The sequence below is a fragment of the Ochlerotatus camptorhynchus genome, unplaced genomic scaffold (genome assembly GCF_037179485.1).
Source record: "Ochlerotatus camptorhynchus isolate MF236.1 unplaced genomic scaffold, CSIRO-AGI_Acam_v1.1 ptg000275l, whole genome shotgun sequence".
In the NCBI taxonomy this organism is placed as follows: Eukaryota; Metazoa; Arthropoda; class Insecta; order Diptera; family Culicidae; genus Ochlerotatus; species Ochlerotatus camptorhynchus.
The window spans coordinates 310,874-336,104 of NW_027040764.1; the positions used below are offsets into that span (position 1 = coordinate 310,874).

At 34.7% G+C, this 25,231-nt stretch overlaps 1 protein-coding gene across 1 annotated transcript in view; it reads right to left on the minus strand.

Annotated features, from left to right (window-relative positions):
• LOC135706208 (GTPase-activating Rap/Ran-GAP domain-like protein 3) overlaps positions 1–25,231 on the minus strand; it is a 205,007-nt gene that overhangs the window by 78,026 nt on the left and 101,750 nt on the right. The window contains exons 3-5 of the mRNA XM_065227772.1: positions 2,810–2,896; positions 2,031–2,112; positions 1,714–1,832 (exon numbers count right to left, since the gene is read on the minus strand). Coding sequence (XP_065083844.1) covers positions 1,714–1,832; positions 2,031–2,112; positions 2,810–2,896 — 288 coding nt within the window. The remainder of the gene's footprint in view (positions 1–1,713; positions 1,833–2,030; positions 2,113–2,809; positions 2,897–25,231) is intronic.

Genomic DNA, 25,231 nt, shown 5'->3' on the forward strand with positions numbered 1-25,231 from the left:
AAGAAATCCATTACAAATTCATGAGGTTTTGAAATGGCTTTTACGAAGAAAACTTGTAGACTGAATTATATTTATCTAAAGCCATTTCGCTTGATCCTAACCCGTTCAGATTTATGGCAGCATTTATGGCGGCAATGTTGCCTACAAAATGTTAAACGTCAAAGTTTGTTTATCTTTCGATAGTTGCGCTGTGCGATTCAGCGTTCTTCCAGGCGATTCTCTCCCGATGGCTTGGAATCAGTTACTCAGAAAGTGTTCAGAACATTTCGCATTTCGCACAGCTGTAACCTCGATCATTCCCGAAAAGATCCCCTTCTTCCGGATGGTTCTGGAAGTGCACCATCAAACGATGCAGGAATGTACGGTTGAATTAATGTTTCCCAAGTGATGACCCTTTCGCCGAACAAAATCGCAGCTATGGATCGGAAACCAACTAGTGTCTGCTAACTGACAGTTTCAGTGGTTTGCTGTCGGTACTGACGCAAGTTATTCCGATCTTCATCTATTCGCAAGGTCTGAAGAAGGCTGGTCTGTTTTCAGGCTGTTTTGACAATGTTTTATGAATTTGAGGACCACGCTCACTTCACTCTTCTCCACGAGATGCTCAGTCGTTGATGGTACCCGTTCCGCCGGACGTGCTGTTTCTTCTAAAGAACTATGAGGATCCATCCTTAAAGTTCAATTTGTAAACAGAGGAGATTTTATGATACACTTTACAAAAGCCTAAAAGGCAACAATATATGCCTTTTACTCTTATTTAAAACCTAATGGTTTTATGATAGCTTTGATAATGATATAACGGGTTTATAGAGTATTTTATCAAGACATAAATAAATAAATTGCTAATGAAGTTTATGATTGATTTATAGAACAGTTTTATGGTGGGATTGAGAACTACTTTAAATTTAATTTTAAAACAAGACAGTTTTTGGCTCCTCGCCAGACTGTAAAAGTTTTTAAAACAGCGAAAAGGTGAACTACTAAGCAGGAACGTTTTACACTGTGAAATGCTGTATTTAAACTAAATGGATTATTAATTGCCATTATAAAACCATCATAAATCAGCGTGGATGCCAAATGATTGCAGAATTGTTACTTGGGTAGTACGCTTCAGTTAATTGCAAGAATTGCCATTACATTTGTTGTATGAAACATATGCATTGGATGTGAGAGAAGTTTGTTGTGCGCATTAAATAGGTATAATAGGTGATGAACTCATTGTTCAAAGTTGTTTTTCATATGGATTCCTGTTTTCTTTTCTCTACAAATAACAAATATTGGAGATTGAGCCCAACCTCATTGTGTTCATGGAAAGCGACAGTCAATTCATCAACTCATTAATATTATCATAGCCTGACCCAACGAAGGTAGGTTCGGTCATCATGTAGCCATGTAGCAAACCCGTACGATAGCTGCGGAGTTTATTTTCTCACGAACGAAAAGCAAACTTCCCTCCCACCATCGCTGTCACCATCCTCAACATTACCCAACAGTGCGGAGCGGTAGCGTAACGTCACACGAGGGGATCATTCGGAGCCGTAATGAAACGTTTGTATATTTAGAGTTCAGTGGCGGAAACTGAGCATTTCCACATTCCAGATGACTTAATTGCTTCCGCGGACTTTTGCAAAAGGCCGTAGCTTTACGAGCGATTAAACCCTATTTGACGGCAACTGGAAAATGAGGTTTAAATTCGGTGTGCGTCGTACGTACCTGCTTCCGGAAAACCATGACCCTGTACAGGGGCATACATTTGCTACCGGAGTCCTGGGAGACTATGGATAAAAAGTACGGGTTTTTCTCGGAATCTATTCCTACGTAGTTCTGGTGAACTGGTGGTGAGGGTGGTGGCGGTGGGGTTTGGTGGTTTCCCATTTCAGCGAGGTAATTGCCGTCGGTTGAGGTTCATGTCACAAAACAGAGTGATATTTTTAGCATGAAACGGGATAGAAAGAAATCAGCATTATTTCCATGGAAACTTCCAATGATTGCGACAGAAAGACAATGGAGTCGTTTCGTCAGATACTTACGTTTTCCTAGAAAATACTTGAAATACCATCTCGTTTGATGCTCCGGGTTCTCCAAGATGGGTGTGCTAGGTGACCCAAACACCTGCGTGTTGGTTCGTCGTTTGTTTGAATGTATGGAAATAGAATAAGTGAAATTTAAACTCTGCGTTAGTGAATTTGCGGGAAGGCTCCGTCGTGCGAAATAATTATTCGCTTTGAATCGGCTTATTGTTCATTTACAAACGTAAATGCAGAAAAGCAAGCTCGAGTAAAACCCCAGTGTACGTCGAAACGATTCCGTAACCAGCGCAGGTGCTATTTTATCGCTTAACTGGGAGTCATCTAAAGCATAAGTAATTTGCTTTCAGCAGAGACCGGCTGCAAGCAACATCCTTTATGCTAGCTCAACACAATATAGTTTTCCAGCAGGGGCACTGGCCACGCAATTATATACGTGGGTGTTGGGGAATTAGGGAATGTTAAATGACGGGCGGATTTTGGGTCTTGTTTATTTAAGGGATTTGATTCGGCGTAAGTGTAAACAGTGGGAAGATTGAAACATCACAAAAAATGGATAAAAATTCAATTGAAAGCTCTTTTTGAAAACTGTATCATTTTTAAATGAGCTTGACATATTTATACTAATTTCAGTCTGATCTGAAATGTCTAGAATTTGGACAGCATTCAAACAGACATTTACACAGTGCCGTAGAAATCAGCCCGGTGTTACGCGGCAGCTCCCAATTAATATCAATCTGACACCCAGCAATAAACCTACGGCAATGAAAGTCAATCCTTACCTCATCCTTTTCCGCTAGCGATTCACCATTCTCCAGTCGAAACCGCCGACAGTTCGGGTCCAGCCCGTCAATTTCTGATTGTGGCAGCTGCAAACGAAAGAGAAAAGACTCCATCAGAACAATGACCACTATTATTATCCTCTGGTATTTATTGCATAATGGAGAAATCAAGCCAACAAGAACAAGACTGAAGCGGCAATTATGGCGTAGATCATCGTTAAGTCTTGAATGTCGCAATAATGTCGCCGTCGTCGGCGTTGTCCTCAGTGGAAAAGGAAAAGATAAGCACTCCCTAGATAATGATGCCATCCGGAGTCAACATAACATGGAAGGTAATGCCACTACCACTAGCTTTTACTGGAGGCAAAATGTGAATAATTAAAAAACATTGTCGTAATGGTGTGTCTCGTCTGCCTTTAGTTTGTATGTGGACTACCGCAAAGTAAAAGTCTTCTTTTATGAAGCACTTGTTATTTCGCCTCCAAGTTGGTCCTTTGGCACACAAAAGCCACCATCAACTTGACTCTGTTATTGTCCTTCCGTTAATTTTATGGTTCATGTGATAATTTGTATGCTCGGAAAATCTCGCTCCCCCAAAACCATGCGTCACCATTGTAGTAGCAGCAGGTACCGAAGCTGCTGCTGAAAATGGTAGAAATTAAGTCCTCCCTCTCACCCACATCATCACATAATCCGCATGGCAAGCAAACGTGACCTCGATGAATTTCAAATCACTGCTTGAGATTGCTGCTGCTGCTCATCTGCACTTGAGCTTGCCTTTCTTCTTTCTGCGGTGGAGATCAACAGAGCAAACTTGTTGAAGATTTTCTCGAAGATATAAAATATTTGCCTCCTGGCTCCACACCTTCCGAGGCTGCAGCTGCTCTCCTATTGTTCAAAAAGGAGGGTGAGCCCCGTGGGAGGGCATTTCAATATTGCATTCAAGTTCTCGTTAAAGGAGACGGGAATAAGTTATGTAGCCATATTTGTAAAGTTACAAGAGCTGGAAACTTTACACGGATCGGAACGCTCATATCAATTGTTCGGGAAAATTTAATGGAATATGGAATAGTTGACATGTATGTTATCGATTGGGGTAAGCTAGTGGCAGGGTTGGTGAGGTGGATCTTAATCGACCGACACCACCTCATCTTAGGGTAACCAACTTGAATTGGACCCCTACATATTTTGGACCCTTTTCATATATTTTCCTCGCTTACTGTCTAGTTTCTTCAAATTCATCTGGGTTGATGTTGTAATTACATTCTTTCAATTACTTGCTATGTCTCAAGATCATTAGTTCACCTCAAATTGCTTACAATTGCTCAATTTATGCAGTTTTAGAAAATGTTATCGAAAAAGTTTCATGTTTCGACGTTTGTCAAGAGGAATCGGCGTTAGTGTACTTGTTTTAAATTTGGTCTAAAATATACAATTCAATGATTTTTTTTATCAAATCAGTTTATCTGACTTTGGAAGATGTATTTCACGTGTTTATAAAGATTTCACCTTAAAATTTTACTTAAAAAGTATTAAATAAAAAGTGTCCAAAAAAGATCTAAAAAAATGTAACCAACTTATTTTGGACACTTATCAAATGAGAATCATCAAAAGAGCGACAAAAAAAATTCCGGTTGGTCGATCGTGCTATTATCTCAGATTTCTGATTAAATTGGTAAGTAAATCAATCAAAATTATATGAATTCATTGTTTTTAAATATATTTCTTGTTTATCAGGCGATTCAAAATGGGAAAAACGGCAAAACACGTAGAGAGGTCCACTCTGAGTTTTCCTAGTTTTCCTAGTTCCTAGTTTTCCACAAAAGTTTTCCTATCTCCCAAACGCATTTAACTAAGGGGCTGTTCATAAACTACGTAGACGCTTTAGGGGGGTGGGAGCATACAATTTTTTAAATTTTGTGTTTGAGACTGTCTTCTACGGAAGGGGGGTGGGGGGGTTGAAATCTCTCAAAAACCGTCTACGTAGTTTATGAACAGCCCATACAAAAAAATAATATGGACTGCAAGCATAGAGTCAGGTCTCCGTATTAAGATTTACTTCTGAATGATTTTTTTTTATGGTATGATCAGTTGTTTCCTTATGTTATATTATATTTCCTCCGTTACTAGCGCCAACTTTTGTAACACGAGTACTCACGCGTTGTACTTTGTACAACAGTGTGAGTTTTCCATTTCCATTTTGCAGCCGAGCTACCAATCGATCTGAAATCAACGAGTATTCCTCAAAAAACTTGCTTTTAACTAAACAAGCTAAATATTTATTACAGTTAACCCCCAAAATATGCGGATAATAAAGAAAACGTAAATGGAAACCGCGTAAATGGTGTCCATACTACGAGGGTTCTGATTTAATTGGTTACAACATAGAATATCTCGAGATCCTGACCAGATAGAAAGTTACTGTCTTTCCAAAGTAGTTCTAGAGATCATAACCTTTTTGCTGGTGGACAGTAGTTCAAAATTTACTCACTACATAGCGCTAGTATACATGTGAAGTTCTCGCATGTGATATATCTCGAAATCCTGACCAGATAGAAAGTTACTGTCTTCGAAAAAGTTGTTCAGGAGTTCAAAGCCTATAGTTTAGAATTTTTTCACTATATGGTGCTAGTATATACGTGAAATTCTCATATAAAATATCTCGAAATCCTGATCATATAAAAAGTTACTGTCTTCGGCAAAGTTGTTCAGGAAGTCAAGGCCTTTTTGCTGGTGGACTTAAGTTCAGAGTTTTCTCACTTTGCAACGCTAGTATGCATGAGGAATTCTCGCATATAAAATATCTTTAGATCCTGACCAGACAGAAAGTTACTGTCTTTGGCAAAGTTGTTCAGGATGTTAGGATCTTTTCGTTGGTGTACAGTAATTCATAATTTTCCCTTTATGTGGCACTAGTATGCGGGTCATTCAGAGATATTTTATATGCCAGGATTTCACGTGTCTTTCAACGTCACCTAGTGAGAAAATTATGTACATTCCACCAACGATAGGGTTTGATCTCCTGGACAACTTTACCGATTACAGTACATTTTTAGCAGGTCTTGAGATATATCATATGCGAAAATTGCACGTATATACTAGTACCATGAAGTGAAATATTCTGAACTACCGTCCACTAGCCAAAAGGCCTTGATCCCCTGAACAACTTTGCCCAAGACAATAACATTCTATCTTGTCATGCTCTCTAGATATTTTATATGAGAGAATTTAACGTGTATACTAGAACTACATAGTGAGAAAATTCTGAACTATTCTACACCAAGCAATAGGCTTTGACCTCCTGAACAATTTTTTCAAAGAGAGTAACTTTCTATTTGGTCAGGATCTCGAGATATATCATATGCGAGAAGTGTATATGTATACAAACGCCACGTGGTGAGAAAATTCTGAACTACTGTCTACCAGTCGAAAAGTCTTGACCCCCTGAACAAGTTTGCCCAATACAGTAACTTTCTAGCTGGTCAAGAACTCGAGCTATTGTATATGCGAGAATTACACGTATATACTAGCGCCTCGTAGTGTGAAATTTCTGAACTACTCCACCAACGAAAAGAGCTTGACTTCCTGAACAACTTTGCTGAAGGCATTTACTTTCTATCTGGTCAGGATCTAGAGATATTTTATACACGAGAATTTCACATGTGTACTAGCACCACGAAGTGAGATAATTCTGAACTATTGTACACTAAGAAATAGGCTTTGACCTCCTGAACAACTTTGCCGAAGACAGTAACTTTCTATCTGGTCAGGATCTCGAGATATTCCATGTTGTAACCAATTAAGTCAATCCCACGTAGTACGGACACCGTTTACACGGTTTCCATTTACATTTTCTCTATTATCTGCATGTTGGGGGTTAATTGTAATCAAAGTTTAGCTTTTTTAGTTCAAAACAAGTTTTTTGAGGAATACAAGTTGGTTTCAGATCAATTGGCAGCAACAAAATGGCAATGGAAAACTCATATGTGTTGTACAAAGTACAACAGCGCGAGTAACGGGGGGTTAACTTTTATGCATACCGTAAAACGGAGTGTAATTGATCAGCGGGGCAAAATTGATCGCTGAAATTTCTCGTGATATTTTTTCATGTGTAACATGTTTTTCGTTACTAAGCGTACGAATGTATCTTTGTATACATTGTGAAAATATTATGCATAATACAATATTGGGTATACTCAGCGATCAATTTCACCCCGTTTTACGGCACCTTCTTTGAAAATTTTCCCACCTAGACGGACCTAACAAATGCGAGATAGGAAGAAGTGACCGTCGTAATTAATTTTAGGCTCATAGGTTGAAAGAACTTCAGCATGTCCAAAATATATTCGTTCCCATTCAGTGTGTCCAAAATATATTATGGACACTGTCCAAAATCAAGTGGAAGGGTCCAAAATATGTGAATATCATGATGTGAAAAGAATTATTTTTCGAGTATATATCAATAAATAAAACATCTAGTGACATTTTACATCCAAGATGAGTAGCTTTCGAACACAACCGCATGTAAATTGCATAATGATAATAAACAAATAACAACTTAGAGCATAGGGCTTGAACAAATGATCAGATTTACAATCGGAAAATTGCGCTTTGAAGGATACTATTTTTTGTATGGCTTATACCATATTTGTTAATTGTTAGTTACTATTTTTTAAGCAAGGTCAAAGTGAGAAAAAAAAGGGGTAAAAAAAGCACTAAATTTTCAAATGTCCATAATTTGGTCAATTTTTGTCGGATTTCGTTCTAGTTAGGTATAAGCCATAGGGAATATTATCAACTTTATCCACAATAAAAAAAAATTTCATTTCAGTTCACCACCAGAGGGTGTGCACTCGAAGTTCTGCAGCAAAACCTGACTGACACTCCTCCACGCGAGCCGCCATTTTGAGCCGCCATTTTGTTTTTTTACCTTCAAAAAATTTCCAAGTATTCAGGAATAGTGGACAAATATAATTATCCAAACCGGAAGTTCGTATGTCTTTTCATTCTCCTGAAAAAAAAATTCCAAAGTTCAACTGTTTTTCAGCCAAATCCAAGTAAACCTCCCCTTAATGCAAGAATATACCATAGGGAATGGCTAGGATTTTGATTGATTGATTTTTTAAAGGTAATCTGGATGTGTTGTTTAATAGAGATCAAGGAAACTGGTACTCGAGGCTCTTTAGCATGCTACCTAAAACCACACGTCGTAGCATGCCTCTACCTTTTGGAGACTAAATTTAGGTACCAACCAAACTGATTGGTTAAATGTGACATGACAGTTGGATACCTGCTGATGAAGTTGATTAATATATAAATCGTAGATAAAAGATGGATTCTTCAGTGGTGTTGAGTACTTGGCACTGATGAAGTCTGCAAGTACAGGGTTACCCACTCGAAGTGTTACAAGATTCAAACTGCTATAACTACCACACTATTAATGACACCGCGCTCAAATTTATACCAATGACAGTTCATTCCATTGTTTACAAGCGTACAAAAGCATTTTTCTCTCCGCCTTTTTAGAAAAAAAAATTTCTTCGTTATCGAAAGAGCAAAGGAGTTGTTGCGTCTGCACGAACGCGGCGAATTTCCGAACATTGTGTTCTCTGATGAGAAAAATTTCCCTAATGAGCAGTTCATAAACTCTTAAAATGATCGTGTTTACTTGACCGAACGCACGTAAAGCTCGATTCAAAGTAAATCTGGACACACGGTTTAATACACCACCACGCCCCTGGTGATTGGAACAAAAAACGTTTGAGAGGCATTTGTTGATGTTTCATTGATGAAGAAATTGGTGAAAAGTTTTTCTCGATTGATCGACGCATCCCGAAATTACGGATCATGGAACTTGAGAAAAGAAAATTAATTGTGCACAAACATCTAAAGAACCCTTCGTGGTCTGCCTCAAAAATAGCACTTAAAATTCCCAAAGTCAACGGTGAGTCTTGTAGGGTAACTGATGATGGTTGGACCTATTTAGGCCGGTTTCATACGATGTCAACATTCATGTCGTATTTTTTTTATGAATTCAACATATAATTATAAAAAATGCGTGATTAGGGGAAAGATCTACCTTTCTTGTTTCTAATAATAACATAAAAAGTTAAATATTATGAACAAATGATTTTATAAAACGTTTTTATTCAGCAAAGAATTATGATGTTGGTTGGACCTATACTGATCTTGGTTGGACCTAAAAAATGATGATGGTTGGACCTATTTTTGCAAATGCTAGTTTAGCCCATATTTGTTCAAAAACTTAGTTTAGAGCTTATTGTTATTATGATAAAAACACTTTTTATACAGTTTTTGTGAATTTTCTTTTTAAAAAAATTAAGAAATTTGAGTTTAACTTCGTATTTAAAAAAGTTTACTTTCCACGAATTTCATCATCTCATTTCATCATTGGCTCATTTTCTCGGAAATCATTGACCCGATTTGGAAATTTTTTAACGTCAAACTATAGGTATTGTGGTCCCATTGAAAGCTATCGAATATTTTTGGAATTGGTCAACTGGTTCCGGAGATATGGCCGGAACAAGTTCCAGGGAATATGGAACATGGGCCTAATTTTAACATGGAAGGAATAAAACCTATCATGCGACACTTCACATTACTTCCAAATTCGATAACAAGATCAATAACAAAATTGAGTGCCTTGGACCACATTGGCCACTTCCAGGCATGTTCTGGGTGCCCCCGGGGAATTTAGGGGCTTAAAATGACAGAATATCAGAACTGAATTCTGGTTTTATAGTTCATTTTCTCCTAGGAGTTTTTTTTTCGGAAATAAGTTTCAGTTAGCAATTTTTAGTTTGTTAACATTTTATTTCAAGTTAATTCACACACAGAAGGTATATGAGAAGTGCTTAATGTAAATTCATATTGACAGATTCTTTCGGTGCTTTCGTGGTAGTTCGGAAATCGGTGGTTACCCTTTCAGCCAACCTGACGATGGAATTCCTCCTTTAAATTTACGCCCAACTAGTGACGCAAGATCTTTAGCAGTTTCCAAGATCGTTTTGGTCGTCTTGGGACTACTAGAAGCAGCGCATATACAAACCCAATCCGCTAGCTGGTTCTCCAAATCAACACTCAACACTATTTCTTTTCCATATTTCTTGCCGTGGATTCCCTTAATTTTTGCGTCGTTTTTGTCGTTTTCGGAATATTGTACCTTTTCTGTGCCTGATACGCGGTAAGTGATTTATTTCTTACTAAAAGCCTCTTGAAGATTTTCGACCGTATAACTCTTTTCTTTAGCCATTTTTTCAATCGAAGAAACTGATCACTCGGCCAAAACGGAATCGAATTTCAAATCAGCTGCGCATGAAGGATGTATACAAACTGAAGCGCACCTAGCGGCCGTCTTAGGAAACACATAGGTCCAACCATCATCATGAGTAGGTCCAACCATGATCATATTTATCTATTCGAATTTCGTCAATTATTCAAACATTCTAGTGAAACCAATGGATAAATGGCGTACTAATGTATTGTTTACACCTTAAAGCAGTATTTTACTGCATGAAAATAAAAATATATGTAAAAAATATTCCATTTTTGTATGTTTGAAAGTAAGGCATGATGACGAGCTAATGCGTGGAAAGTGAACTGTTTTGAAAACACATTGAAACTCAATTGTTTTGAAGTTTTTTTTTTCAATAAAACACCCATGCAAATTGAAGAATAAGAGTTTTTTATGATAGTAAAGTGATCTTTGAAAATAAAAAATTAGTGAAGATTGACTAAACTAGCGATTAAAGAAATAGGTCCAACCATCATCAGTTTTTGGATAGGTCCAACCAGAATCAATTACCTTAATCAAACGTTTCAAGGATACTCTGAGTGTGCACTTTTATGATAGATGCGCTGTGCTCTATCCATGGATAGAGCACAGCGCATCTATCATAAAAGTGGCACTAGGGACAAAGAGCTGACGAGAAGGGTGTTGAGGTACGTGAAAAGCAACCCAGGTGTCTCCATACGTGATTTGGCAAAGAAATACGATTCCAACTTTTCCACCGTGCGTAACATCCTTTCAAGAGAAGGATATAAGTGTTTTTGTGCCAGTAAACATCCGAATCGCTCCCTGAAACAACATTTAGTGGCCAAAAAGCGAGCACGATTACTATACGAACGAGTTTTGACGAAATTTGATGGCTGTATTTTAATGAATGACGAAACATATGTCAAAATGGATTATAAACAAATCCCCGGACGAAAATTTTACCTGGCAACTGGTCGTGGGAATGTCCTTTCCAGGTATAAATTTGTTTTTGCTGATAAGTTTGCTCGGAAACTAATGATTTAGCAAGGAATCTGCAGTTTTGGCCTTAAAACCAAGGTTTTCATCACATCTCACACAATGACGTCGAAGGTTTACATTAAAGAGTGTCTGAAAAAGCGGATTTTACCCTTCATTCGGCAACACAAGACCAACGTTATGTTTTGGCCGGATCTAGCCAGCTGTCACTACTCTAAGGAGGTACTAGAATGGTATGCTGCAAACAATGTTAATTTCGTCACTAAAGAGATTAATCCTCCGAATTGCCATGAGTTCAGACTGATCGAAAAATATTGGGCAATTGACTAGTGAAAACTTCGAGGATGCGGTAAAGAAGTGACAAATGCACAACAAATGCGTTTAAGGGGGTATTCCCAATCTTTTGCCTTTTTTCGGCCTGTTTTTCAATTAATTTTTTTTCAAGGAAAATGAATAGTAATGCGCCTAATTTTTTAGGATTCTTGTTTATTGAACATTGAAGTTTACAAATAAATTTTTTTCGACATAAAAAAAGACATTATTGACGTCACAAAATGGCGGCAAACAGACCCCTGTTCGCCGCAAACGCCTGGACGGGCGAAGACTTTCTCTGGAACGGCTTCATCTGAAACAGATTTCGTGATGAAATTAATAATCTGCATAAGATTCTCTGGAGCTTCTCCCGTTGGCAGCAAAAAATCTTGCAAATTAACAAAATGGCGGCCACATGAAAAAACAGGCGATTTTTAGCCCGCTTTTTTGCAGCTTTAAGGTGCTTCAAACAATGTTAAATGTTAATATTTTTGGCTGAAAGTGGGAGAAGCTCCAAAGAATTTAATAAGGAACAAAATGCGCAAAGATTCAAGTCAATATCTCTTATAGTTTCTGAGAAAAATCTTCGCCCGGTAAAAAAAATGTGGTTTCGAGAAAAACGCGTTTAAAGTTTTGACTTTAGTTAAAACCATTTGGGGGTTCTTACCATTAGTCAGCTATGCCTGGACACCGTATTCGCTGATCGGAAAACGGCTTGGGGGGATGAAAGTATATAGTCTAAAGTACAAAAAAACGTGAAAAAAAAAATTGATTTTTTGAAAAAAAAAAAAAGATCGGGAATACCCCCTTAAAGTGGAATAAGTTCGTCGGTACAGTGTCACCAGCGACTGTGCAGATCATGATGGCATCGATCACAAGTAAAGTGCGACAGTTCGTTTGTAATAACTTGTTATATATAGTTTAAAAGCTGAATAAATACCCTTTTGTTTGACGTTTTGATCAACCGTGTATGTTGTTTAACTCTTGAGCTATGATCACTTGAATGCGTTCAAATTTACTTTGAATCGGGCTTTACGAGAATTTAAGCCAACGAATGGTCACTCGAAGCAATTTCCCATCGCAAGTGATGGCGTGGGCAGTCGTGACCACTGATGGCCACTCTCCAATCGTTTTCATCGAGCCTGGTGTCTAAGTAAATGCAAATTATTATCCTGAAAATATTTTGGAAGCTGCTTTAGAGCCGTGGGCACGCAAACACTTCGGTCTCAAAGCATGGACGTTCCAACAAGACTCGGCACCGTCACATAAAGCCAAGTGTCACATAAAAATTAACCAAGAACGTTTCAAAAATCATATTCCTCGCTTCATTTCGTCGACACAATGGCTTTCGAATTCGCCAGACGCAAATCCGATGAACTTTTCCATCTCAAGACCAACAATTGGCTTTAACTCCATTTTGTAAACAAACCTTGTAAGGCCATTTTCTCGCAAACCGAAACCTTCATTCGCAAACCTAAACCACAATCGGGTAGAGGAGAATTTCCCCTACCTGTTCATTATGTTGGTTTGCGTTTGCGGACTTCGGTTCGTGTGAAAATGGCCTTACAAGGTTTGTTTAGTAAATGGAGTTAAGGCCATTTAAATTGTTGGTCTTGATGTGGTCCATTTTAGAGAGCAAGGTGCGGACTAAAAAATATGCCAGGGCCAGATGTGCTAAAGAAAGCGATTGTACGTGAATGGGCCAAAATACCACAAGCTTACATTCGTGCAGCATGCAACTCGTTTTTGACCGTTTGAAGGCCATAGTCAAGGCAAAAGGTGGCCACATCGATCTAAAGTGAATGGATTCTGAAATTTTCATTAATTACAAACATTTTTTGCCATTGGAATCAATAGAAAATATTTCACACAAAAAAATTATAGTCGTTTGAATAGGTAATACTTCAAGTGGGTAACCTTGTAGTTGACGAAATATGCGTATCTGTCAAAAGATAAGCAATTATAGCGGAATTAAAAGGAAACAAACAAAAGCTCTTCTTAAAGGGATTCCGTTAAAAGGTTCGACAAAATTAAAAGAATAAATTGAATATTTTTCAAAGAGACCTATGTTCACTGATCCTAATACAGTCAGTTCTCCGCAATTCGATATTCTATAACTGGATATTTTCTATAACGCGATGGATACTGCGGCCCCTTAATTTTCCCATGTATCGTACTATCCACAAGTCGATGACAAGCTTCTGAAATCACTGATTTTGATGTTAAAATCAAAAAGACTTTGAATACATCATAACTGGTGGGTATACTGAGTATCCAGAACCCATCAGCCATGTTTCTGGTGTCCTTGGAAAAATTGTTCTTATTTTTAATTCTTATCAAAATCTATCATTAGGCAAATCAAATTTGAGTATACAGGGCAGAAGTCTTAAACGAGATCGAATAAATGTCTGCATCAATAAAATGAAATCAAAAGTGAATACTATCCCTAATAGGGTAAGTGCACCAGTATTGGCCATAGGTTCCTATACCTCAGAAAAAGATTGAATCACAATCTTCGTGCATTATGTGTGTGAATGCGATGAATGTGATTTGAATCAACTATCTTAACAGAACTCAAGGCCTCAAACTTGAAATAGTCGAGATCCGAGACAAAATTTTAAGATTTGATTGATTGAAGAATTTAATGAAAACTTCAAAATCATGAGTCAGATACCTAAGATTCTGAGAAAAGAAAATGTTATAAGGTTGAAGAAAATTCTCATTTCCTGGACCTTAAAACAATTTTGATTTTTTCCAAGATCTCAGATTCGAAAACAAATATCAATATAAATAATCTTAGAAAACTTTACAGGGTGTAGGAATTGAAAAGAAAATATTAAATGGAATTCTAAGGAGTATTCTAAGAAAGTTCTGACTGGAATTCCATTTTAGTGTTGAGGAGAACTTCAAGTAAAATCTATGGAATGCTTCCAAGGTAATTCTGAGGACCTTTTGATTCCTGGTAAATGCTCAGGAGATTGACAAAAGAGTTCTCAGAAGAATTCCTCAGCAGTTCAGAGGAAAATACAAACGAGAAGAGCTTCAATTTAGTTCCAAGGTGAGAAGAAAAGATTTTTTAAACATAATTACTAAGCAAATGTGAGAATAATTCCAAGGGAATTCTGAGGATAAATTCCACGGGAGAAGAGAAGATCCAAGTTCTGAGGATAAATCCAAATTAAATTGAAGGCGTTCAAAGGAATTCTGATGAGATCTTCAAGAGAATTCTTAAGAGAGCCTGAAAGGAATTCCTTTGAGCATTCCAATGTTATACTTATGAGAATTTCATGGAAACTAAAAGTGGAATTCCATGGGAATTCTGAAACATAGGGAAAATGGATGTAATGTCGGCCTGAATGTCTCTAATTTGGGCCCAAATTCAACAATCGACTAGACTTTCAATAGCGACCAAAAATATCCATTAGCAGCGTTCCAATGACGCTATCATATAGATATAATTAATAAATAACAATGGTGGAGGCGAACCAGCCCAAGGCTGAAAGCCTCCTTAATAAAGCTAAATAATAATAATAATAATAATAAATAACAAATATATAGCTATAGGTCTAATCTTAGAACCATAGGCCAATATTTGAGCCATTTTCCCTCTTTTGAGGAATTCCTGAGCATATTTTAAAGGTAATTTAAGGAATAATTCCATTTAAGCTTTGGATGAATATGTACTAAAAAAATACTGAATATTGAGGAGAAAGGCAATTATGCTTCAATTATTAGAAATTCGTTGTGAATTTGGTTGTTTAACTTCGAAAAATACACCGATTTTGTAGATCATCTGATAGAGCTTCGTTTTCTGAGCACAACGATATTTTTATCGATCCCGTAGATATTCATCTCGATTTTTAAATCAAGATTTAAATTTTTTATCGACATCTATTTATTAACAGCTCGCTCACATACAAAGTCCCGCCGAGGGGCGCTAAGATGGTGATTTTTGATAATGTAATCGTACTTATTTTAAATAGTTCCAGTGTACCAAAATTGATGAAATTTTGGATTTCGGTTCCATTTTTAATGCAGATAACGAATATGCGTTTACCTCAATACCACATAAACAACCCGATTGCAGAGCAAATGTCAAGAGTTTACTTAATTTCTAGAGTTTTTTGAAGAAATTTACGAGAGTATTACCATTGAGATTCATAGTTCCAAGATGGATTTCTTAAATTATTTCAAATAAATTCAAGAACAAATCCCAAAGAAATCCTGTGAAAGGGTCCAAGATAAATCTGATTTAGAAAAATCTAAAATTCTGGGACTTAAGATAAGATTTTATTTTAACAATTTGAATGTATCAATATCTCGAAGATGAATGATTGATAGAAATAATCAAAATGTTGAACTTTTTAACATTGCTAATTTAAAATAAATCAAATGTCTCAAGCTTCTTAGCAGGGTTCTTGCACTATGAGAATTTTGAAAATACTGAACTCAAACAAATTTTTGAAACTCTAGGGCTCTGGGAATTTTTGAGATCTGAGATTTAAAACACTTTCCGAGGGGGGGGGGGGAGAGGTAGCTTATCGATTCTTCCGGTTCGCCGCCTAGCATCGTGCTATAAGGTACCAGGCGATAATCAGGGTAGTTGATCGATAGCTCGATGACGTCATTTCGTTGGCGTCTGCAATGGTAAATTCTCATAGCAGGCGTTGACGATGGGACGAGTTGTTGAATAGCAACTATCGTGGTAACTCACCGATTACCTGTTGATCTGCCAAATTAGGAAAGACGTCTGCATTTGTCTCATATAATAATATTCCGCCCACTATATTACAAGAAATTGCGAGTAGCTGAGTGGAATGGAGATAAGTTAAGCATTGGGTACAGGACCAAGTCTCCCCTGGGTGGTGCCAAAAGATGAGCGCAATAGAATCATCAAGTTGCCATAAGGCACGGAATGAGGCTATTGCATGGCTGGGTAGTCAAAGTCTTCCATTCGTTAGTCATTTCAGGTGGATTAGAACAGGTATAGATGGGCGTTGGCCAGATTTGGATATTTCAGATGTAATCCTGGATAGGACCCTGTCATTGAACGTCGCGTGAAAGTGGAACTTAATGAAGGCCTAAGTACTTTTTCGTAGTTTTTAGTTATCGGATTTGAAAGATCGTCGGTTACAGTGGCCTGCTTACTGAGCAGAAAAACGCGGTCCCAGGTCCTTATATATCAAAGAGATTTATGGTAAAATCGCTTGTGTATCGTGTATTTTGCGAAACTCGTTGTTGTCGTTGGTTCCGGGTTTGAATGGATACACAAATTTGAGGGGCTCGGTGGCCTTAGAGCAACCGTTTTTGCTTACTGAGCAGAACATCATGAGTCTAATCTCAGGCCCATCCACATTCAAGATTCGTCAATCGTTTTATTTGTTAATATGACTATTTACATGGTAATAACAGCAACTCGGTGATTAAAAAGGTGCTCGTCTGCCTAGTGGCAAACGTTTTTGCTTACTGAGCAGAAGACCGTGGGTTTAGTCCCAAGCTCCTTCGCGTTATATGATCGTTAGGACATCAATTCAGCTTATCGTTTACCAAAACGAACCCTGCTGCAAACCCAACCCTCTTATCCAACATCCCAGTGATTCCTCGTGGAAGTGCAGAGGTGTTCTCGGCTTCCACCAAAGCGAGTGTCATGTTAACACAATCCTTCCCATTCCTTTCTTGACCTGTGTTCGGGCGCGGCCGGCGCTGGTATTGCCTAATTTAAGATCACCAGTTTTTACACATTGAGGATGATTGCTAGTCCCAAGCATCGTCTATTGGTTCTCTGTGTAATTACAACTGATCTGGCAGTAACAGAGTAGCAACCGTGGGCGGTCAATCAAGCTCAAGCTCAAGCTCAAGCTCTGAGATTTAAAACACTTTCCGAGGTTTAGAATTTTCCGTAGCAGATTTCTCTTCCTTTGAAATTTGATCATTTCCTTCGAGATTTTACCCCCTTTATTTTGAAACCTGTTTACACCCTTGCTCATAATAACAATTTCAAATATGAAGCCAAAATCTATTTCAATCTACAAATGCCTTTATATGTCTTCAAAGTCTTGAGGCCTCCCTTAGCTCAGTCGGTAAAGGCGCAGCTACAAAGCAAGACCATGCTGGAGGTGGCTGGGTTCGATTCCCGGTCCGGTCTAGGAATTTTTCGGGTTGGAAAATTTCTCGACTTCCCTGGGCATAAAAGTATGATTGGACTTGCCACACAATTATATCAATGCAAAAATGATACAGGCATCGAAAGCTCTCAATTAATAACTGTGGAAGTGCATCTAGAACACTAAGTTGAGAGCACGCAATAAGCTAATATGCGATATGCAATAAGCTTGAAATGCAAAGAAGAAGAAGAAGAAGAAGAAGAAGAAGAAGTCTTCACAAAACATGAAACGTCTTCAAAATGTCTGGGGTAAATAAAACTATTCAAGGGATTTCAAATGACTTCAAAATGATGACATTTCTTCAAATCTGGCATCACTGACTTAGGGAGATAGTGCCACATAATGCCACATAGTGCCACATAGTGCCACATAGTGCCACATAGTGCCACATAGTGCCACATAGTGCCACATAGTGCCACATAGTGCCAGAGAAGTGATCAAAAATAGTCTTGAAGCAACACCCACTGTGCGGTAGATCAATTCTCAATCATATTAAATCATTTTTGATTATATTGAGCTGCATGAACCAAAACCTTTCTTGCGACGGATTAAATTATAAAAATTGGCAGTCCTACGTGGGTATTTTTGGTCATTTCGATTAATTATTTTGAATTAACTTCTCAGAGCTTCCGTAAATGGATTATGGATTTCTTGGATTTATATTGCATAACCAGGTATGATGGAGCATCGCTCGCGAGTTTGAAATGAGCCGAGCGTAGCATTTTTCTGAGGAGTAGAATGCCTACTGCCAAATCATTTTACTGAGCTTCAGAGTTTGTGAGCGAAGGGGGATAAAATGAGAGTGAGGTTTGCTGCCATTCATGTTCATGTTTTCTATGACACGATCTTACTCTAACACTCTGGGTGAGCACTGAGCTTTCTGCGTCGAACAAAAAAGTCATCCGGAGTCTCGAAAAGTGCACCTCACGTCAAATCAACCTCTCGCTGAAGTTCACTCTCCCTCTCCCTCGAGGAGTTTTTGTTTACTTCTTCCATATTCCTGCCGCCACTCACTCGAGGTGAGGGCTGGCTAAACTCGCAGGACAAGAGTGTTTTAAAGCCCCCAGTGAGTGTGAGGAGTTTCAGCAAGCCTGCTGAAAACATGAACGACGGAAAACAAATCAAGGAAAAAAATTAATAAGAAAAAAAGATAGATTTTAAGGGAAGTTCCGAGAGTTTCACAGATGTTTTAGAACCTTCAGAAAAAATACGAGAAACTCCTGAAACTTCTAATATATACCACGATATTCTGAAATGTCTAGAGAACTAAGCGAAGTTTGGAGATCTTTTGTGCAGTTCTAATAAAATTAGAAAAACACGTTAAAATCTAGAATTTTAGGAAAGTTTGAAAATGTTGGAAAAGTAGTGTTGATAATTCAAGAGCATGAGAACATAATTGAAAATCTATTAACTACATTCATTATTTCGTTCTTATTTCTGTAAGTTAATGTGATCCTTTGGATAGTTTCGGAATTTCAGGGAACCCCAAATTACTTCAGGAAAGTTATGAATTTTCAGGAAAATTTGAGGACTTCACAGAATCCAGAGATGTTCAAGAAAACTCCGGATTTTTTTAAGAAGTTCAGGAGACGTTAGGGAATATACGAGAACTTTTGGAAAGTTTCATGAACATTATGAAAATGAGGGAGCATTTTAAATGAATTATTTCCAAAAACAAAAGAAGCGCTCCAACCGAACCAATTTTTATCTTCATCCGATAGGCCGAAGTGAATTCATTGGCATTTCAATGGCGTTTCAATGCGTTAGGCCGAGTTTAGAATCCGTACGCTGAGTTTGGCGTCAAGAAGCAGTGTTAGGCTTTTGACAATATCTCATCGATTCGTTCTTTTGCTACGTACGGAAAGGTGAATAAATTTGGAAGCAATCAGTAATAATCACATTCCGGTTGGTGCTAAACTGCCCTAGATTAAGAAAGACTAAGTGCGGGTTATGCTTAAAAGGCCGGAAATGGGGTAGTAAACCCTACATACCTATATCACACTTATGAAAGGGAGTGCATTGATTTGAGGTGACCGGAGCCATGAGAGCACTTATATACAAAAAAAAATAGATTTATCATTGGTCGTTCGGAATTATGCCAAAAGATCAGATTGAAAATGGTTACACAATGGCCTGGAACTGCAGCTGGAAGCTCCGAGGAAAGTAACCAATTTGCGATATAAACAGAAATCAAACGTGTGAAAAAAGACTGCAAAGGACGAATGGAACAGGAAACCATGGGGGATCATATCATATCAATGATTTCTGAATTGCATGGACAATTAATTAGTTACCATGCCAACTAGCCAGAGTGACAATGGTCACCAGAACAGATTCCGGAAATTCGCAGAAAACAGACGAGTCTAATCTTGCGCCAAACGTTGATTTGATAGCTCGGTGTTCTGAAGTTAAAGTGTCTGTCGAAATTAAAATCAGACTACATTCATCAGACCCCTGAACCCAGCTCTTGAGTCGTCTAATAATAAATTAATTTCTTGCCAGATAACATTGCATACTAAGAAGAATCCAGATCTTATGTTCCTTTTCTACCAGCAATAAATTATGGGCATAGAAAAGCACTCTGTAGAGTTTTATCTTAAAGCATTCTACTTTATGGTCTGCTAGACAATGATAAAAGCATAATTGTTACTTGGACAGAGCCAAATGCTTAAACTTCGAACAAATGTTCCTACAGTTAGATCTCGATTTTGGCAACGCGTAGAATATGGGTATAATCAAACCGCGTCGTTAACGTGTTAAATCTCCTAAATGCATACACTCCATTACGCTTAAATGGATCCTGGTGTTTTTACGATAGTGTCAATATTTACGATATGCTATGTGAATACCCCTATTGCGTTGGATCATACAGCGCTTTGGTTTGAAACTTTAGCGTCGTGTTGACAAAATGAAGATCTCACTGTGCTTCTGCTTATGACATACATGGGTTGAACAATTTAATATGTAGGGGTAGACGGGGAAAGATCGCCACCCGGGGCAAGATGAGTACCCCTTTAAGTTACATCAAAAATCATATATGGAAATTTAGAAACTGCACTGTCATGTAATTATTTATTTTTTTTTTATTTTTTCATTCATTGATTTATTTATTTATTTATTTATTTATTATTTAATTAATTTATTTATTTAATGAGTTATTTATTTACTTATTTATTTATTTATTTATATATTCATTTTTTTATTAATTAATTATTTTATTTATTTATTGTTGAGTAATTTATTGATTTATTTATTTTTTTATTCATTAATATTTTTATTTATTTATTTATTTTTTTATTCATTAATATTTTTATTTATTTATTTATAAATTTATGAATTTATTAATTTATGTTTTCATTAATTTATTTATTTAATAATTTATTTATTTATTTATTTATATATTTATTAATGTATTAATTTTTTTATTCAATTATTTAGTAATTTATTTATTTACTTTTTTTTATATATATTTATTTATTTATTTATTTTCATTTATTTACTTATAAATATATTTATATAATTATTAATTTATTTGTTTATTTAATAATTTATGAATTAAATAATAAATTTATAAAATTATTTATTAATTAATTTATTTATTTATTTATTTATTTATTGATTTATTAATTTTTCTATTTATTTATTGATTTATATATTTTATTATTTATTAATTAATTTATTTATTTATTTATTTATTTATTTATTTATTTATTTATTTATTTATTTATTTATTTATTTTATTTATTTACTTATTTATTTATTTATGTATTTATTTATTTATCTATTTATTAACTTTTATATTTTTGTATTATTTTATTAATTTATTTATTTGTGTATCATTTTTATTTACTGACTTATTATTATATTTAATTATTAATTTGAATATCAATTTATTTATTTATTAATTCATCTTTTTATTTATTTAATTATTTATTTATTATATTATTTAATTATTTATTTGTTTATTCATTTATTTATTTATTTATTTTTGAATTATTGATTTATTGATTTATTTATTTATTAATATATTTATTTATTTATTTATTAATTTTTTGATTTATTAATTGTTTAGTTTTTTAATTTATTTTATAATTTTTAAATAAATTAATTTACCAATTTTACATTTATTTTGTCATTTATTTATTAATTAATTTATTTATAAATCTATAATTTTTTTAATTTTTTTATTTATTTCATAATTGATTTATTTTTAATTTGTTTATGTCTCTGTTTAGATAAAAATTAATTAATTCATTCATTTATAAATTAATCTTTTTATTTATTCATCTATTTATTTATTTTTTTATCTATTTATTTATTTATTCATTCATTTATTTACTTATTTATTCATTTTTTAAATATTTATCTATTAAATAATTTATTTAATTTTTTATTTGAAATTTATTTTTGATTTATTAATTAATTAATTTATTTATTTATTCATTTATTAATATATTCATTAATTATTTAATTAATTAATTAATTCATTCATTAAAACATTAATTAATTGATTAATAAATTAATTAATAAATTGATTAAATCATAAATTAATTTCTTTATAAAATTAGTTATTTTTTTTTATTAATTCATTTATTAATTTATTGATAATTTATAAAATTATTGATTTTTATAATTATTTATTTATTTATTTATTTATTGATTTATTTATTTATTTATTTATTCATATATTAATTTATTTATCTATTTATTTATTTATTTATTTATTTATTTATTTATTTATTTATTTATTTATTTATTTATTTATTTATTTATTTATTTATTTATTCATTTATTTGTTTATTTATTTATTTATTTATTTATTTATTTATTTATTTATTTATTTATTTATGTATTTATTTATTTATTTATTAATGCATATATTTATTATTTATTTAACTATTGAATTATTCACGTAATTATTAACTTATTTTTTTTTATTATTTATTTCAATATATATTTATTCATTTATTTATTTATTTTTTTATTTATTTATTTTTTTATTTATTTATTTTTTATTTTTTTATTTATTTATTTATTTATTTATGTATTCATTTATTTATTTATTAAAACATTTATAAACATTAACATATTTAATTATTTCGTTATTCATTAATTTATTTGTTTATTCATTAATTCAATAATTTATATATTAATTATTTAATTAATCAATTTTTTTATTTTTTTATTTATTTTTTTTAATTAATTAATTTATTTATTTTTTTATTTTTTTATTTATTTATTTATTTTTTTATTTTTTTATTTTTTATCAATTTATTTAAATATTTATTTATTTATTTTTTATATTATTTATTTTTTTGTTTGTTTACTTATTCATTTATTTGTTTTTTTTATTATCGACTTATTCATTTATTTGACTTATTTATTTATTATTATTATTATTATTATTATTATTATTATTATTATTTATTTATTTATTTATTTATTTATTAATTAATTAGTGCATTTTTCAATTTATTCATTTATTTATTTTTTCATTTATTAATTTAATTATATATTAATTTATAAATTTATTTATTTATACATAAATATTTTTATTTATTTATTGATATAATGATTGATTTATTTTTTGTTATTATTTTTTTTTTAGTATTTAATTTGTCATTATTTATTAATTTAATTTATTTATTAATTAATTTAAAATTATTTATATATGTATATTCATTTTCTTTATTCTTAAATGCATTTTTTTTTATTTTTGTTTTCACTTACATTGTTTAAACTTAAGTTTTTGTTGAAGTCGGACTGCTTCACAGTATACTTCAACCCCAGTTGGTGTCTACAAACAAATTTTAAAGAACGCTTGACTTTGATAGTTTCGTCTTTCATGAAACATATCAACAGAGTTTTCATGACGTATATGAAGAAAAATGAAAATATATATTTAAAGCATTTCTGCACATCCACACATATATTTCACTCTCAGAGCAACTAAAATTTCTCATGATTTTTTCTAAGTGTGTACCCAAGCAGGAACCGATAAACAATGTCAACCATACGGTGGCCGTTTTGCCCCTATAAAGAAAATTTCACGTTTTTTCCAAGCACGTCTTCTCACCACAATTTCATCGCAGAAAGCTGAATTCGTTTTCATCGCTCACAAGACTCACAGACCTGTTGGTATAAATTCTTTAAAGTTCACAGAGACCCCCGAAGGCACGCTGACAGCAGCAATGTGCCCAGTAGATTTTTTATCCTCTGCCAAGCATACATTGTTCTTTTCGTTCGAGTAGTCTCCTAAAACGTGATGGCATACGGTTTGCGGCTTGTATCTTCAGCAGCCATGGGGGGGGGGGGGGGGGGTCACTTCCACAGCAATAGATGGTGGGAACGTTTGCTTATTTCCTGGTGACTTTTCAGTGCTAGCCCTGTGTCATATGTGTATTATTTTGCTGAAGTTGAGAGCGACTTGGGAAGTGGAATGAATTGCAGAACGCGCTGTAGACATGTTCAGCACAGTGAAATGCAATAGTGAATGTGTGAATGGAAACTTTCTTGAATAGGTTAATTTAAGTTTCCTTGGGTTATCTTTCAATTTTTTTTAACGACCGTGCAAGTTGTAGTTGCAACTTCGTTACTCATCAGAACTAGTTAAATTGTACAGAGAACCATCTTTAATGTACAAAAGTTACCTGATCCATTCTAAGTATACACACTACTGAAAAGTCATGTACGTTTTGGTTCCCTGAGACCGACACATATAAGCGGGTCTTTTGACATAAGAATCAGTTGAAAGAAACGTGAAAATCAATCGAATAAAACGTTCTCTTCGTCGACTAGCTGATGTTTTGGTTTGAGAACACTTAATTTTACATGAAATGTCTGTTTACGTTCTATGATTTACGTCCGATATGGATTACGCCTCGTGTAAAAGTAATTATGTCTACGTGTGTAGACAATTCGAAGAAACGGACGTTCCTGGCATTGAACTCTCAACCTTCTGCAGAAACGGTAACCACTAAGCTACTAAGCCTTTACTGCTTTGTATAAATATGATTAATTTTCATCCAGAAAGGAATCATAGCCAAAAAATACCTTTATGGAATGCTATGCAAAATCAGCAGTTGAAGTGAAAGATTGTAAAATTCCAAGGATGAAAAATTGTGGATAAACCTCTTCCTCCCACAACCTAACCCCTCCCCCCCCCCCACACACATACACACACACAACCTTTTAATGCCACCAGCGAGCGCTGTCCGCAAGAACAAAACGTTTATATTTGGAAACCTTGTGTCATCCGAGGATATACACAACTACTTTCTCCGGCTGGATACATCTATCTACATCGGTAGCAGTGTATGTTCGCATTATTGTGCACTGCAGTATATATCATAGCCAAACCAAATGGCTGGCAACGGTAGAGAAACATCACATCTCACTTGATTTTACTCAAACGTGAGCACAGCGCACAGTGGCACAAATCAGAATAAAGACGGTCAAAACATGCCCCCCCCCCCCCCCCTTATCAGGAGCTCATCTGCGATAGGGACATTTAACGTTCAGGTAACTAAATACCCTGTACCGAAAACCGTAAGTAAATTACGTATTCGTCCAATAGAACTTCTTTTGTTTTGGACCATAAAAAGGTCATCCATTAGCATACGGCCGGCTCGCAAAATTGGGAACTGTTTTCGAGCCTAATTGTCAAAGACCAAA